At 44.0% G+C, this 15,790-nt stretch overlaps 1 protein-coding gene across 3 annotated transcripts in view; it reads left to right on the top strand.

Moving 5' to 3' along the window:
- The window catches only part of SETD5 (SET domain containing 5), a 66,352-nt gene that overhangs the window by 27,159 nt on the left and 23,403 nt on the right, over positions 1-15,790 (top strand). For all 3 annotated transcript variants that reach the window (XM_066616921.1, XM_066616919.1, XM_066616920.1), the window contains exons 2-15: positions 1,879-2,053; positions 4,603-4,708; positions 5,389-5,600; positions 6,842-6,900; positions 7,200-7,387; positions 8,357-8,395; positions 8,942-9,184; positions 9,626-9,774; positions 10,064-10,181; positions 10,898-11,007; positions 11,269-11,509; positions 11,696-11,773; positions 13,697-13,960; positions 14,589-14,909. In XM_066616921.1, the coding sequence (XP_066473018.1) occupies positions 1,983-2,053; positions 4,603-4,708; positions 5,389-5,600; positions 6,842-6,900; positions 7,200-7,387; positions 8,357-8,395; positions 8,942-9,184; positions 9,626-9,774; positions 10,064-10,181; positions 10,898-11,007; positions 11,269-11,509; positions 11,696-11,773; positions 13,697-13,960; positions 14,589-14,909 (2,199 nt within the window). In that variant the 5' untranslated portion in view covers positions 1,879-1,982. The remainder of the gene's footprint in view (positions 1-1,878; positions 2,054-4,602; positions 4,709-5,388; positions 5,601-6,841; positions 6,901-7,199; positions 7,388-8,356; positions 8,396-8,941; positions 9,185-9,625; positions 9,775-10,063; positions 10,182-10,897; positions 11,008-11,268; positions 11,510-11,695; positions 11,774-13,696; positions 13,961-14,588; positions 14,910-15,790) is intronic.

Raw genomic sequence — 15,790 nt, 5'->3', positions numbered from 1 at the left:
TGTTATTGCAGAGCTCACATTTCACAGCTGAACACAGTAGTGACAATTTCTCATTGAAGTCTCCATTCTGTACAGAAGCTGTAATCTTGCGTTCTCTCCCCCCTTCTGACACATACTTGTATGCCCGTTGTAGTCTGTCTTCGCAGAAATGTTGTTCAGTGCATGAAATGTAGCTCCTGAGCATGGGTGTTCCTTTTATGGTTGCAGATAGCTCTTGTCTATGCAGCAACACTCTGAAGAGAGAATTCCCAACCCCTCCCAGCAGGATGATGTGATCCCTGTTTCTCCACCCTCTTTCGGAAGAGAGCAAGTAACAGCTTTTTCTAGGCTGACCTATGAGAGAAGTGATGTGATGTCTGACGTGGCTTGCTTGCTGCAAGATGGGAATTGAAGTTTTAGGCCCTCGGAATTTATCCTAGCCTATGCTAGCATTTTCTACAGAATTTGATGTTTGTTTCTTACACAAAGAGCTGTATTGATGGCATGAATGCCCCTCAAGAATGGGAAGAAAGTGCAAATGGATTTGGTTAGAATGGAAGTGCAATGCATGTGGTTTCTCCCCCTGAATTCAATACATTACAAAATCCATTCTTCCATGTGAGTAATCTGTGAAGGCAGTGAAGTTCCTAAAAGTCTGTTGAGATGAGTAGCAACTGTTCCAGATCCTATGTGTTAGGAATGAACAGATCAGTAATGAGTGTTGCGTTTAGCTTGGGAATAGAAAAATGCTTTTGGCAAAAGATGTTTTTGGGGAGGCAAAGTTGCCAGCAAGGTGAGGTGGATTAACTGTTGTACCTCTTAAAGCTAGTAACATTTACTGATGAGCTTCCCTCGTGTCTTTTAATTCCCAAGTTCTTGCTTCCCTCCAAGAGTTTAGAGAGCCAAGCAGTTTGCAAAATGTTCAAGTCTTTGCAACCATGAAACTGTTTCCAAAGGGCGGAGTCTTTGCTAGCCCTTGATGCACTTGCTGGACATATGAAACTGAGACAAACCTCATTGAAGGTGTCAATGAAGTATATCCTTCTCTTACCAAAAGGCCTTTGAACTTTGTAGAAGCAGGATCCATGCAAGACTCACCACCTTTTATTCCTTTTATACCCCCACCTATGTTTTTCTTAATTGACTTCTGTGTCAAGTTTGCTTTTTCACTTGACAGTTTTATACTGTTGCTCTGTGGTGTCTAATGGTAAACATTTGTTTAAATCACACATTCCTTTCTTAATAAGTTGCTTTTATGTGTTTCTGAGGATAGTAATAGTTTGTGTGTATATTGCATTCAGATGAAGTATATGTGTTGTACTCTGGCACTAGGCAGTGCCAGAGTACATCAGTGGCAGTTCAACCTTTGTTCTCTTATTGCTTCCCTCAGTCATCTTCCTTGGTCTGTTGTTCTTTTCACCAGAGGTACCCCTTTTCTTTTACTCTGTGTCATGTGAATTCCTGTACAGCTTTGAAGCTTAGTGACTGTTGGGGTATTATAGGATTGTCATGAGGGTAATTCTGATTATAAAAAAGGAAAAATAATTTCTTTTCTCTTTTGCTGCTCTGGGGTTGCTTGTCCTCTCCTGTGCCCACTCCTAGCAATTCCATGCTCTGCTTGTCCTACTGGCATGTCTGTCCATGTGATTGTCTCTTGCACAGCAGCATCTCACCTATGCTCATGTGGCACAAGGAAATCTCTGCGTGTGAACTAGGTGGCCATAGTGGAGTTGAGATGATGATGTAATAATAGACAAGAGATGACATGCAGCACCTGAAGTTACTCATTCTCCTCTTTAGTTTGTACTCTTTCCATGTTAGGTTGGTATGTGGGGTAAACCATATGGCTGTAGCAATGATAAACAAAAATGCAATGCGCTGCTTTTTTCCCCTTGTCAGGTTTCCCCATGTCCGTGACGTGTTGGCCGAGGCTCTGCGGCTGCTCCCCGCCCTCGGAGCTGCCAGTCGCTACCCTTTGGACTCCGTGATCCCTGTCAAACGTCATGAGCATTGCAATCCCTCTGGGAGTCACCACACCAGATACATCTTATTCAGATATGGCTGCTGGATCTGAGTAAGTGCTGCCTTGCCTGTTAGTATGCAGATAATATGGAACCAGGCCCAGGTGTCCTGACTCCAGCTAGCCTGTTGAGCCTGGGATAGATGGGATTAGTTAGCTTTGCAACAGATAAACCAGCAACCTGAGAGAAGGTATCTGGTACATGGTAGATCAGGCTGAACACAAGCTGAAGCTCTGCCTCTTTCCCTCAAACGGCATCCAAGACGAAGCACCTGAACACTTCTTTCCCAAAGATCTTGTATTCATATCTGTTGTATCATACCTTGGCTTGATAGCTGTCTAGCAAAATACGAGGCCTGACAGTACTCTTCTTTTCCTCTCCTGTAGCTTAAGTTGCATGGTGCTGCTGATACAGATGGCTGTGTGATGTGGGTAAGGAGGATCTTTTAGGCATTGGGGTCTCTTGCCTATCTCAAAACTGTTGTGTGGATTTTGTTCCCCTTAGTGTAGATCTTCTTGACGGAGGCTTAAAAAGTTGCTTCCACAGATAAACACAGTGACCCGTAACAATTTCAAATGAAATGTCCCTACAAAGAGATGCTCAGTGCAGGTTTACTCATTTGGGCTCAGTCAGGTCTAAAAAGAAAGTTGTGCCTTGCTGGTGGTGATCTGTGTTCATGGTGTCATGAGCTTTTTTCTCCAAAAACTGAACATTAAGACTTAAAGGGCTTGAACCACTTGCTTGACATCTGTACTCAAGGGATTAAACTCTGTGTATTTGGCTTCTGTTTTCTGTATTTATGTGGCTTCAGCCTAACCATACATTTCTTTTTCCTGCATCTTTTTGTATGCCTGGATACACCATGTAGGATACCTCTTTTGGTATTGTTTCATAGTGCAAACTGCTTGGACTTTGAGGCATGAGCAGTCTCACAGCCCTCGCTAGCTGGAGTATGTTCAGCAAAGTTGCTCCCTGAAGAATCAGCGTCATTTACCCTGCTTCCTTTCTAATGTATGAACACTTCCAGATATATTCGGCTTTATAACAATACCAGTTGGGTCTTGATATTTTGCTAAATAGCTTTTGTGTTGGTTCTTTCACTGTTAAATTTTACTGGGCTGCCTAGGAATCTTCAGGGCCAAATTCCATGATGTTGTCAAGTTGCAGTGGCCTCACATTCTCAGTCATATGGCATACAGAACCCTGAGAGGCTGTTGCTGTTAACACCTCCTGTCCTTGCCCTCTTTGGGAGTGTGGAAGTAGAAACAGCTGTAGTTACAAATGATAACTGTGTCAGTATTGTTGTGTAGCCATAGACTTCAAATTTTTGTAGATAAAGGACTTTGCCAATCAGTGTTTGCCATGCCATCGTGATCTAACATATCACAGCCAAACAGAAACCATACTTTAGAACAGGGTTTTTTGAAAAAGGGACACACCCTTTTTCAAAAGCAGAGATTTGGAATGTGACCAGGTTAAAGAACTGGGTATGGAAAGTCTGCATTTATCGATAGGTTCGGGGCAGAGTAATTACTGCCTTTGAAGATGTGGTTGCCTCGATTTACAGCAGCTGTATAATAGGAATGAGAGGTGTGCAAGGATCTTATAAGGGGCAGAAGTTCAAGCAGGCAAGTGCTGTGTGTATTCTAGCTGTTTTGTCTGTTGCCTTTGAAGGCTGATTGCAGTGGCAGAGAAGACATTTCCTGAACCATATTCCTAGGATGAGGGGAATGAGTGCTTGCAGTGATGGCTCCTCTCCCTTCTCTCCTCCTTGGAGTTTGTCTTCCCCTCCCCACCCCCCTCTTCCAAGGAGAGCAGTTTCTCCTTCTGGCATCCAAGCTTTGGCTTCATCACCTAAAGCTTTTCCTGTTTCCTTTTCTGTAACAAGGACTCCCACAGCCTTTTGCTAATTGCCCATTTTGTACTGCATTTTGAGCCGATTCTTTCTGCCACCTTGTGGTGGAAAACTGTACAGTCTCATACAATTAGTGATTGCTTAAGCAGTCTATTCACTGCAGAATCCTTCAAGAAAGTGGAAAGCCCAGTGTTATTTCAGTTTGTCCAGAGTTGCTGCCTATTCAAGTCATAGATGTGGCATGAAGTATGTTTGACCTGTCCCTCCATTCTTACCAAGTACTCTTGAGCTTCCACCACTAAGAAACCATCCAGGCTCATGTGTGTATTAAGTAACTCATAACAGACATTGGGTTCAGAAAGGTAATCAGAAGAGCCAAATGGAGATGAAGTGTATGAAGAGTTTAACATCCACCAACTAATGAAATTAGTGGGAGGCTAGCAAAATAGAATCACATTGTCAGTAGCTTTTTTCCCATTCCTGTTGTCTCATGCTGAAGCAAGGTTGTTAAATATAGGCTGCCCCATGTGGAGGCAGCTGCCAGTCACTTGTCTTTTCTGCTGGCCATAAAATATTTTGTTACACTCCTCCCATCAAAGAATTCTATCCCTCATTTTTTCCCCTCCAAGGTGTGTTCATTTTTGGCTGGATATATTTACAGCATGAGAGAACATTTGAGACCTGGCTAATTATTTGAAAATAACCATTTCCTGTACTGATAGGTTCTGCTCTTGGCCCTTTATGCAGCCCAGAGTCTGTGGAAGCTAGCCCAGCTGTTGGTGAAAAGAATGTGTATGCAAGTCATGGCTACGGGGCCTCCCAGAGGCATAGCTACCGAGGGCTGCCTTATGCTGTGAGTACCATCTCTGTTATCTACAGCGGACTTGTATTTCATCCACTTCCTCTCTTCTCCCTGGCTTGTGCATGATTGAGTTGTATATCTTTCTGGAGGACAGCAGCATTGTCAAGTGACCCCTTGTGTATTGCATTTCTAGTATTGGGTGTTGTGTGTGTGACCGCTTCAGCAGAAAGCTTATTGCAGAATGAAATATGTTACTTGGACGTGAGGGGGTGCTCTTCTGTGTGTCTTCAGTGCAGCTGATGGAAACTTCTGCAGCTGTTTGTGTCTAATGAAGATTTTAAAATGTGTATGATGAGAATAAATTTCAGAAACAGGATTTCATACATCTTGCTTCCAGTCTTTCTGTGCTGAATGGTGCAGGATGCTTGCATTAACCCCCAGTTCTATCTTAAGTAAAATAGTTTGCAAAAGGTACACTTAGCAGTTCAGGGCTTTATTGGTCATTGGATAATAAAGCAATCCCTCCACTCAACCCTGTTGTGGTAGATTAAATAGATGTTATGGGACTCTGTAAGCTTGAATTCAGGTCACCTTTCAGATCTCTGAATGCTGGGTAGACTTTCAGGTTCTTCATAAGTGCTCACAAGCTGGGGAAAGTCACCATGCTTCCTCTTCTCCACCACTACCACCCCGCCATTGCAAATAGCACTCATGCAAATATTTGTTTTCAGGATCATAATTATGGAGCCCCTCCTCCTCCGACCCCTCCTGCTTCTCCCCCTGTCCAGACCATCATCCCTCGTGCAGAACTAAATGGCCTACACTCCCATGATGAGGAGAATTCTGGGGACACAGAGAGCTCTTCAGAGGCAGAGTCCATTCCCAGCTGGTGTCACTGCAGTCTTTCTCAAGATGGCTTCCTCATCAAATGTGAGAAGTGCAGGTAAGGTCTTGTCTATATGTCACCTGATCTTTTTAGGGGTGGGTGGTTAATGAGGTTTCTTGATCATTTAGTGGAGTAGTCACTGCAGTTCTTTAACCTTCCACTAGTCATGCCTTGAGCATGTAAAGGAATTTACATAAAATAAAAATGCAAAAGTTCATGATCCACATGATCAAATTCTGCAAGTTCACCAGAAGCTGAATAAATTATGTGATTTATGTAAAGAATTTATATCCTGCTTTCTTTCAGTGAGGGCAACCAAAGTGGTTTACAACATTAAAATAATAATAAAACATTTAAAACAATAAGATGCAGAACAAGTCCCAAGGATCACATGAAAAACACTGTGTTGGTTAAAAGCACCAAGTGTTGGTTGCTAAAGTATTTGTTTTATTTATAAATAGACGGTGCTTCATCAGGAAGGGCAAGTTTAATAAAAGCAGTCTTTGTCTCCCAAAAACCCTTTCAGACCTCTGCTAACTTGGAGCATTTAATTGACACTGCCTTCACCTCTAGGTTTATCTCAGTTAAAGACTCAAATAGAGTGTTGTTTCTAAAACTGAAAACTTGGGACTCATAGGAATCTGTAGACCACACTGGTGGTCTACATTTGCTGAAGAAATGGCCTTGGAACTGGATACATTAAGTTGAGAAGTGGCCAATTAGATTCTGCAGAACTTGATGTCATCAAGTGTCATGTTACTACAAAAGTGGCCAGTTAGATTCAGCAGAATTTCCAGATTCAGTTACTGGGTGTTCCACTGCAACCTATAGCTGTCGCTGTCTAACTTAAAGCAGTATGCAGGGTTCCCCTCTCCCCCTGTATCCATGGGATCCAGTCCTGCTTCCCTGCCACCCTGCAGATACCAAAACTGCAGATAAAAGCAAGCCCTATACTTACTGTGGCGCTGAGCATTGTTTCTCATGCCTCTTCTTTTGTTGCGCTCTTTATTTGCAGCCCTTCATGTTACAGAACGCTAGAGGAAGGAGACAGCTAGAGTGCTAACAAGAAGCAGGCAGCTTTCTGCTATCATTCTGGCTGTCTCCCTCTAGTGTTCTGGTTGACTGTTCCTTAAGTTCCTCCTCACATCTAGTGTTCTGTAACAGGAAGGGCTGCAAACAAAGAGCACTACAAAGAAAGATGGATAAGTAATGAGAGTGTAGGGGGCGGAGTGAAACTGCAGATATGGGGGACACCTGTAGTCTGAAATAGTGAGAGTTTCAAGTCTCTGTCTTTGCAGGGGAATCAGCAGAGGAAAAGTGATTAGACTCCGCCGTCGGAAGCAAGACAACGTGTCAGGTGTGTTCAGATTTCTGGAATTTATGATTGAGCAGTTATCCTGATGCAGTGCTTCATTGCATCTAATAACTCTTTTCCATTGTGATTGCTACTCTGTGCTCCTTCCCAGCCTCCTTGAGGTCTCAGAGATCAGGGCAGGCACTTTAGAAGATCTAGGGGGTACATGTGCAGCAAGTTATCATTGAGAGGAAGGCAATTGGGTTTGCATAGTCTTTCTGGGAAAGAGGTCCAAAGTCACTGTATCCTAAGTACAAGATTTTTCAAACAAAGGGCACATGCCAACATGTTTCTCACTTTAGGTGGAGACAGCAGTGCAACTGAGAGCTGGGACGAGGAGCTGTCTCCATCCACGGTATTATACACAGCCACACAGCACACCCCCACGAGCATCACTCTGACTGTGAATCGGGTCTGTAGGACCAAACCCAAGAAGAGGAAAAGGAACGCAGAGAGAGCTCGTGCTGCACCAAAGGCCAAAAAAATCAAGGTATGTGAAAAGAGAGGGTGGATGACACTTTCTTATACTATACCAGGGAGGTATCAGAAGTCCTGATTCTTGATGTGGAACAGCTGTGTGGGGTTGGTTGGGGAGAACAACCTGGAGCCTGGCAAGTTGAAAGTGCTCTTAGTTGAGTGTTCTAACAGTCTGAGAGGTGGTGTTCAATCTGTACATCCCTTGAAACACATGTTTTAGGTCTGAGACAACTTCTTGATATGAAACTTCTCAAGGCCCAGTTAACCTCAGTGACAAGGAACACTTTTGTCATTTTTGGTTTGGTTGACTATGGCTGGCTATGGCTTTTCATAGCAAGTTCCGACCTAGCTACAGTAATTTACATTCTGTTCACCTCTCATTTGAACTACTGTGATGTACTGTATGTGAGACTGCCCAGGAAAAGCTTCATTTGGTGCAAAATACAGCAGCCAGTTAACTGGGGCTGTCCATTGGGATCACATCACCTCAGTTCTTCGTGAATTGTGTTGATTGCTAATTTGTTTCCTGGCTAAATTCAAGCTCCTAGTTATGACCCTTAAGGTTTCAGTTTGGGACCCTGGGTATCTTTAAGAACTGTCTTCTCCCATATGTGCCTTCCCCTAGGCTCTAGTTGTCACCTTGGGCCTGGCTCCAGGTGCCATTGCAGCACAATGGATGGGTCTTTTCAGTGGTTGCACTTGACCCCATGCAATACCCTTCCCACTGACATTTGTTACCCCTGCACTATTTCAGCAGATTGGTTGAAACTTGGATTTTTGCTTAGGTGGTGGTGAGGATTGTGCTGATAATGGAGATGCTGGGATTCAGTTTATGTTTTTCCTACTTAATGTTTGTAATTGCCTTGGATTGTCATGTGGGAAGGAAGGATTAAAAATTTTATTAACCGAAACTGCAGCTTCTGTTGAATGCACCCTCAAGTAAGTAGGGCATTAATACTTACAGCCATTTGTCTTCTGACAGGCTTTTAGAGAAGGTTCACGGAAGTCTTTGCGGATGAAGGTGAGTATTGCTGTATATGGGCACCTCTGTTCAAAAATATGCAATGACCCTCTGACATAAATCTCTCTCAACAGCCACCAGAAAAGCCCAAGGCCTGTAAAACGCATTGGATGACTTTTTTCAGTTTGTCACCATCCGTTTTTACACCAAGAACGTCCTTGCTTTTCAGGGGAGCCTTGCTGTGCCTTCCCTTATGAGGCTGGGCATGCAAGACCTCGGATTGCATAGTTGTCCTTTGGCCTGGTCTAAGATCATTGTTGATTACAGTTGAGGCAAATTTTAAGGAAAGTTTTAATTTAGTTTCCTATTTGAGCCAAACTGATTGGTTTTGTCTTCTGGTTTGGAATGGTCTCATAAGCATTGTTGTGCCGTTTGCCAGTTACTTTAGATTTGCTAAGCAGATGTCAGAATCAAAATGTGAAGATGCTGACAGCTGAGGTGCCAAGGCTCCCTTAGAATTAGGTGGTGGTCCTAGGCTGCCCTGTCATGATTCACAGTGTTCTTGAGCACTAAATCATCTTGTTGGCTTTTCGTTGTTTGGTACAGAACTCTCCTTCAGAAGCCCATGCCCTGGATGAGAATACAGCGGAGGGATGGGAGAACCGCATACGGCTCTGGACTGATCAGTATGAAGAAGCCTTCACTAACCAGTACAGTGCTGATGTGCAAAATCTCCTGGAACGTCATCTAAATGCCAACAAAGAACTTGTGGACAAGGCTGCTGTGCTGGATACAATCAATAAAACAGAGCTGGCCTGTAACAATACTGTCATTGGATCTCAGATGCAGGTAAACAGTAGGCATAGAAGTGGTAGTAGATCAGCCAGTTGCATATGAAGATGGGGACTCTCGTGTCTTGTCATAAGACACAGGTTGGAAAGGTGCTCTTTTGCTCTTAGATGCAAGCAAGCTTATACATAGGGGAGAACAGATAAGGTGAAGCTCATGGAGGCAGGAAACTACAGCCCTTCTCCCCCATCCTAATTTCCTGCCTTATTAGATAAGATTCTTTTCAGGTTTCAAATCTTCCTGCTCTGGCCAGCAGTGCTGTCTTGAGCATATTTCTTTTGCCTCTGCAGTTCATGGGTACTGGTAAACAAAACATTTGGTCAGAGAGCTTAGGCACTGACTTGCATTTAGTTGCTGTATGAAATGGAGCACCATGCATTGAGGAATTGCCATCCAGTGGGCCCCGAATTCTTCCATTAATTCCTGGCTTTTCCCTTGTAGCTACAGGTCGGGAGAGTGACACGGGTTCAGAAGCACCGGAAGATCCTGAGGGCAGCCAGAGATCTGGCTGTGGATACTCTTATCATTGAGTATCGTGGGAAAGTGATGCTCCGTCAGCAGTTTGAAGTCAATGGGCATTTCTTCAAAAAGTAAGAATGCTAAACCAGTCAGCATGGCAGAAGTACTTTATGGGGCTGATGTGGATGGGAAGGCCCCCACAGTTGCTGCTTCTAGAAGCAAAAATGCTGTGTGCAAAACTTTAAGGGTGTGCATGTCTTTGTTCTTGAAGAACACAAGGTTGGGGTGAGCTAGGGGAACACTGCCCAAACTTTTTAAATCTAGTATAACTTACAGTGCTACTTACAGAGCTCCATGGAAACCACATAAGGTTGATTATGTTTGTCATGAGAATTAGAAGTGTTTTCTTTATTTCCTCAGACCATATCCCTTCGTGCTGTTTTACTCCAAGTTCAACAGCGTTGAGATGTGTGTGGATGCTCGCACTTTTGGTAATGATGCCAGATTCATCAGGCGCTCCTGTACACCAAATGCAGAGGTAAATGTTGTACGGTATTTTGATGTGAAAACTTAGCAGCTCATATTGAGTTTGTGGGTAACTTGGAAAGTAAACCCACTCCAATGTGAAATACAGGGACCTTAAACCAAGACTTTTGTGGATTTCTATAAGACAAGATGCTGGTTAAAAATTACTGCAGTAGTTCTTTGAAATTATATTGGTTGCCTCAGAAAGACAAACATGAAGAGCATGTGGTCATCCCAAAGTGGAACTTAGGTTCATGTACTCCCCTGTTATGGTCCTTTGGGTATCTCTCTGCATTTGCCAGCAGTAGCTCATCTCTTAAGAGCAAAATTCCAAATACTATGAGAAGGCAAAATCTTTCTCTTTTGCATATATACATCTTAATGACCATACATGGCTCAGTAGACAGGTTAGATCAATTGTTCCCAAACTTTTTCATTTGGCACGTCCCTTGTCCTACTGCACCATTGGCCACAGCTCCTCATGAAGGCTACAATCCTATATATTGTATAGGGCAGTGGGTTTTCAATTGGATTCCATAGTTCCCTGGCTTATTTCCGTGGTTCCCCTGGGAGCCATGGTTCACAGTTGGGAACCACTGAGCTAGATGTAGACAGTGAAGGGTGACAAATATTTTGCTTTGCTCTCCTTTCATGGAGGATGTCACATTGTAAAAGGCAAGTGTTACACATCTTGTTATGCAATGCTAACAGTTCTCTGTCTATCTCAAGGTACGTCACGTGATTGCAGATGGAATGATTCACCTATGTATATATGCAGTTACATCTATTGCAAAGGATGCAGAGGTCACCATTGCCTTTGACTATGAGTACAACATCTGGTGAGTCTTCTTTGTGCCACTTGCATATCAGGGTCATACCATTCTTTGTTATCACTCTGCAGTCACCTCTGTGTGTTTTGTTGGAGCCTTTCCTGTATCTTCACTTTTTCTCCATGCATTTCCTGTAACTTTTTATGTAGTAGGAGTACAATGGAGGCAGATCCTCCATGTCTTTCCTAGACATTTAGCATAAGACAAGCTGCCATTCTGTATCTTTGAGAGTGATACTCATATATTGTGTTTGTTTTTTGTGGTGGGCAGCAACTATAAAGTGGATTGTGCCTGTCACAAGGGAAACCGGAATTGTCCTGTGCAGAAACGAAGCCCAAATGTTGTAGAGCAGCTACCTCCACCTATTCTGGACACTCTGATTGGAGCAGAAACGAGGCGTCGGAAAGCCCGTCGGAAGGAACTTGAACAGCGGGGCACTGCTTCAGATGAGAACAGTAATCCACAGGCAGAGGAGGTCCCTGAAGGACTTGCTGCAGCCAGTGATAATGAGGTAAAGCCACCATCATCCTACAGCCAATAGATGTTTGGTCACTAACTCTAGGGGAACTTGTTTCCAAGAAGTTTGACTTCTCCAGGCAACATTTCCAGTGAAATGCTGAAAGTTCTGTTATCGTAATTGTCTCATATCTTCCTTTGATGGTGACTGCTGCTGAGTTCTGTCCTCTTTGACTTTCAGACTGCAAACAAAGAGAAGCAAGAGCAGGAGAAAGAAGCAGCTTTGGACGAGCAGGGAGGCCTCATTCAGAGCAGAAGGGCAAGTACCTTTTCCCCTTTTACTGTTTGTGATGGATATTGTCACTCACTAGGTAGAGGGAACCCATTCCACATTGCCTTCCTAGGGGATGGTCTTGAAGATGCATGATACAACCACCTTGCTGAAGCTAAGCAGATCTAGGCCTGGTCAAAGAGGAAGGCCACTCTATATTATCTAGATATTTCATGTGTGTATGTATATGCATATACACACATGGATTTAGAAGGTACCATGGCTGTAGCAGCGTGGCCTAAGGAAGTTGTTGGTAATTTGATAAATGGTAAAAGTTGCGGAATCAGTGGTGATGTTGAGGAGAAGAGCCAGAGGCTTGGCAGACTTGACCCAGAGCACTGCTGAGGAACATGGGTCCTGTTGAGCAATTCACTAACAGAGTTGTTCAGGCTACCCTGTGGCTTTTGGAAGTAAAAACAGGAAACTCAGCTAATGGTAATTCACTTGTATCCTAAGTTTTGGAACAGGCAGACTAGGAAAGGGGAGCTGGGCCCACATGGGTAAAGCTTAAATGGAAACCTAAAGACAAAGCAGTCAAAGCAAATATCTAGATATTGACTGAGGAGACAACTGGAGGGTGATGAAGAGCTCAAATTGTCCCTAGCATTAGAATGAGTTTTCTTGGTCTGAAAAGGAAAAGAAAAGCAGCACTTGGGTCACTTTCCTTTGTCCTAAAAAGTTTCATTGACAGGAATATCATACTCATCCTGCTTACTGCATATTAAACCTCTCCTATGTGGTGTTCTGTTTGAAATGAAGAAGGATTTTGAGCTACAGTTACCATTTTTGTTCTTGCTAAAAGATATTTGTATAACAAACTTCTTTCTGTTGAACCTTCTGTGGTTTTGGAAACTTTGATCTAAATCTTGGTCCAAAAAAAAAAAACACCCCTGTTTGCAGAGGGGTAGAAAAAATTAACTGTAGATAAAAATTGGTAACCAAACTTGTAGTATTTTCAAAAGGTAAACAATTCCTATTACAGGATATACAGAGGCATAAGGTACAAGTGAGGATAATCTAAAAGGGGGGGGAGAAAAGAGGAAGCTCTGACTCTGCTGAGTCTTTAGTCAACCAGATAAAATTATGTTTGCAATGATGCCTTGTAATCATTGGTACCTCGTAATATTTTCATGTGGTCAAGCTGTCTCATTCTGTTCCGACTCTTGTGGGATAAGGCAACCACCCCCTTACAGTAGTGCATGTGAGAACCAGCTTTAATTTTGTATTTGTTGCACTGAGTTGGGAAAGTTAACATCTCCTCATTCTGCATGGTCTAAGGCAGGGGTGCCCAAACCCTGGCCCGGGGGCCGCTTGCGGCCCTTGAGGCCTCTCAATGTGGCCCTCAAGGAGCCCCCAGTCTCCAATGAGCCTCTGGCCCTCTGGAGATTTGTTGAAGCCCGCACTGGCCCAACGCAGCTTCTCTCAGTGTGAGGGCGACTGTTTGACCTCTCGCGTGAGCTGTGGGACGAGGGCTTCCTCCACTGCTTGCTGTTTCACATCTGTGATGCTGCAGCAGCAGCAAAGGAAAGGCCAGCCTTGCTTTGTGCCAGGCCTTTTATAGGCCTTGAGCTATTGCAAGACCCTCATTCATTCATATAAGTTCATCTTTAATATATTCATTTATGTAAACTTATGTAAATTTATTCAAATTTTAAATGTAAATTAATTCTTTTTTTTCCCCCCGGCCCCCGACACAGTGCCAGAGAGCTGATGTGGCCCTCCTGCCAAAAACTTTGGACACCCCTGGTCTAAGGAATGGCAATTTGGAAAACCTTGGGGTGTTCATTATAACACTACCATTCTGCTGCCTTCCCCCTCCTTTCCATATTGTGTGGTCTGCTTCATGCCCTTAATCTGTTTTCTGCCTTTTTATGCTATTTTTTGACTTTGATTTCTATTTGTGTGCGCTAGACCCGAGAAGATAGGAAGGTAGAAGCCATTATGCATGTGTTTGAAAACCTGGAAAAAAGAAAGAGGAGAAGAGATCTGCCATCAGACCGGAGCAGCACAGATGCTGAGGTGGTGGTTACTGCTGAGACGCCAGAACCAGAGGAAGTAAAATCTGAACCAAACGAAACTGAAGATAGCAGTTCAGCTTTAAATGTTTCTGGACCAAGTGTGCCTGTTAGTGCCAGCAGTGTTGGAGTAAACACCCGGAGGTCTTCACAGGCATGGGTGAGAGGAATGGTCAAGCTACTGAGGTTCAGACCCAGTCACTTTGGTAAATAGAGGAAGTGCTGTAGTGGTTGGAGGGACTGACTTGCTATGCTCAGAGAGAGTGAGACATCGTAGTATGCGTGTGTGGTTTTCAGGCTAAACCTGAAAGGCACAGTACTCAGGTTAGTGAACTGTTTGGTTGACCCAGCATAGTGATTCTTCTCTGGAAATGTTACGTAGTATGGTGGTGAGCTACCAGCTGGGAGCTGCATTAGTGGAAATCTGGCCACTGCTGCTGGACTGTGCTGGGGTTGAAAGGCTCATGTGTCATGTTGGGGAAAACAAGGAAGGTAAGGTCATATTAGGGCATCGCAGTACTGCCTGCAAAGACCAGACATGAGCCCAGTTCTTCAGGCAGACAGTTATGTCCTGCTGCCCTTCGATATATTTCCTTGGACTAAAAATATTCTACTTGACCTCTGTCTCGTAAGCACTTTAAAGCACTGGAGGAAGCATTACATCCAGATGGCATCAGTGTGTTTTTTCCCAGACCAAGCCAGACTGTTCTCTCCTGAGAGTAAATGAGTGAGTGGAGGGGGGAAGCTTCTTACAAATTGCATAGCTTACACTGAAACTTGCATTGCAGGAGGCAGCTGCAGATAAATCGATCTCTAAAACGGCACCTTCAAAACCAACTAGGCCACGGCCTAAAAGCCGTTTTTCCCGTTACCGGAGCAGTTCAGCTCAGCGTCTGAGAAGGCAAAAGCAAGCCAGCTCCCAACAGTCTGAGCAATCGCAGGCAACTCCAGAGGAGGGGAACAGTGTGAGCACGGTTGCAGCAGCAGAAGTCAGCAGCATAGAAGGCCCAGGAGAAGGAAAGCAGTTGATGGGTTCTGACCCAGCTGTGGTCGCAGTTGCAGGATCCCAGGCCAGCCGGGCTTCTCTCAAGTACCCCAAAACAAAAAAGGTAAGTGGAATGTGATAGAACAGGGGTGTCCAAACATTTTGGAAGGAGGGCCACATAATCTCTCTGATACTGTGTCTGGGACTGGGGGGTGGGGGGGGGAGAGAATGAATTTACATTTCGAATTTGAATAAACTTACATAAATGACTTTATTAGAGATGGAACTTATATGAATGAATGAAGGTCTTGCAATAGCTCAGGGCCTATAAAAGGCTTTGCACAAAGCAAGGCCAGGCTTTCCTTTGCTGCCGCTTCTGCATCACAGACGTGAAACAGCAAGCAGTGGAGGGAGCCCTTGTTCTACAGCTCACGCAAGAGGTCAAACAGTTGGCCGCCACGCTGAGAGTACTTGCATCAGGCCAGCGTGGGCTCCAGCAAGTCTCCAGAGGCTCCCCATGGGCTGGATTGGGAGTCCTCAAGGGCTGCAAGTGGCCCCAGGGCTTGGGCACCCCTGTGATAGAAGAACAGGGCTTGTCCCCTCTTAACTATGTTTTGAGCTACCCCTTTCCTCATGATATGGCAGGGATGGTTTTTTTATTTAATAGACTTAAATAGTACAGTCTAGAACAGCAGTTCCCAAACTGTGGGTTAGAACCCTTTGTTGGGTCCCATAGCAGCTGAGCAGAGCCTCCAATAAAAACACAGATGATGGAAAGATCAGATAACTAATTGTCTCAAGTCCTGAGGCTATACAAAAACACAATAGCTGCTAATTGCCCTGCAAAGAGCTCAGCTCCTTGGCAACTGAGCTCCTGCAGTTTGCAAGCAATATAGGAGACAAATGTTTGAGCACCTTTTTTGGGTTATTATTTGTAAATGCTTTTTAAGAACACCTTTTTAAAGTCTTGTAAATCTAGATGGGTCCTGAAAGAGTGACATTTTA

The sequence above is a fragment of the Tiliqua scincoides genome, chromosome 2, assembly GCF_035046505.1.
Source record: "Tiliqua scincoides isolate rTilSci1 chromosome 2, rTilSci1.hap2, whole genome shotgun sequence".
In the NCBI taxonomy this organism is placed as follows: domain Eukaryota; kingdom Metazoa; phylum Chordata; class Lepidosauria; order Squamata; family Scincidae; genus Tiliqua; species Tiliqua scincoides.
This window is presented reverse-complemented; position numbering and strand designations above follow the sequence as displayed.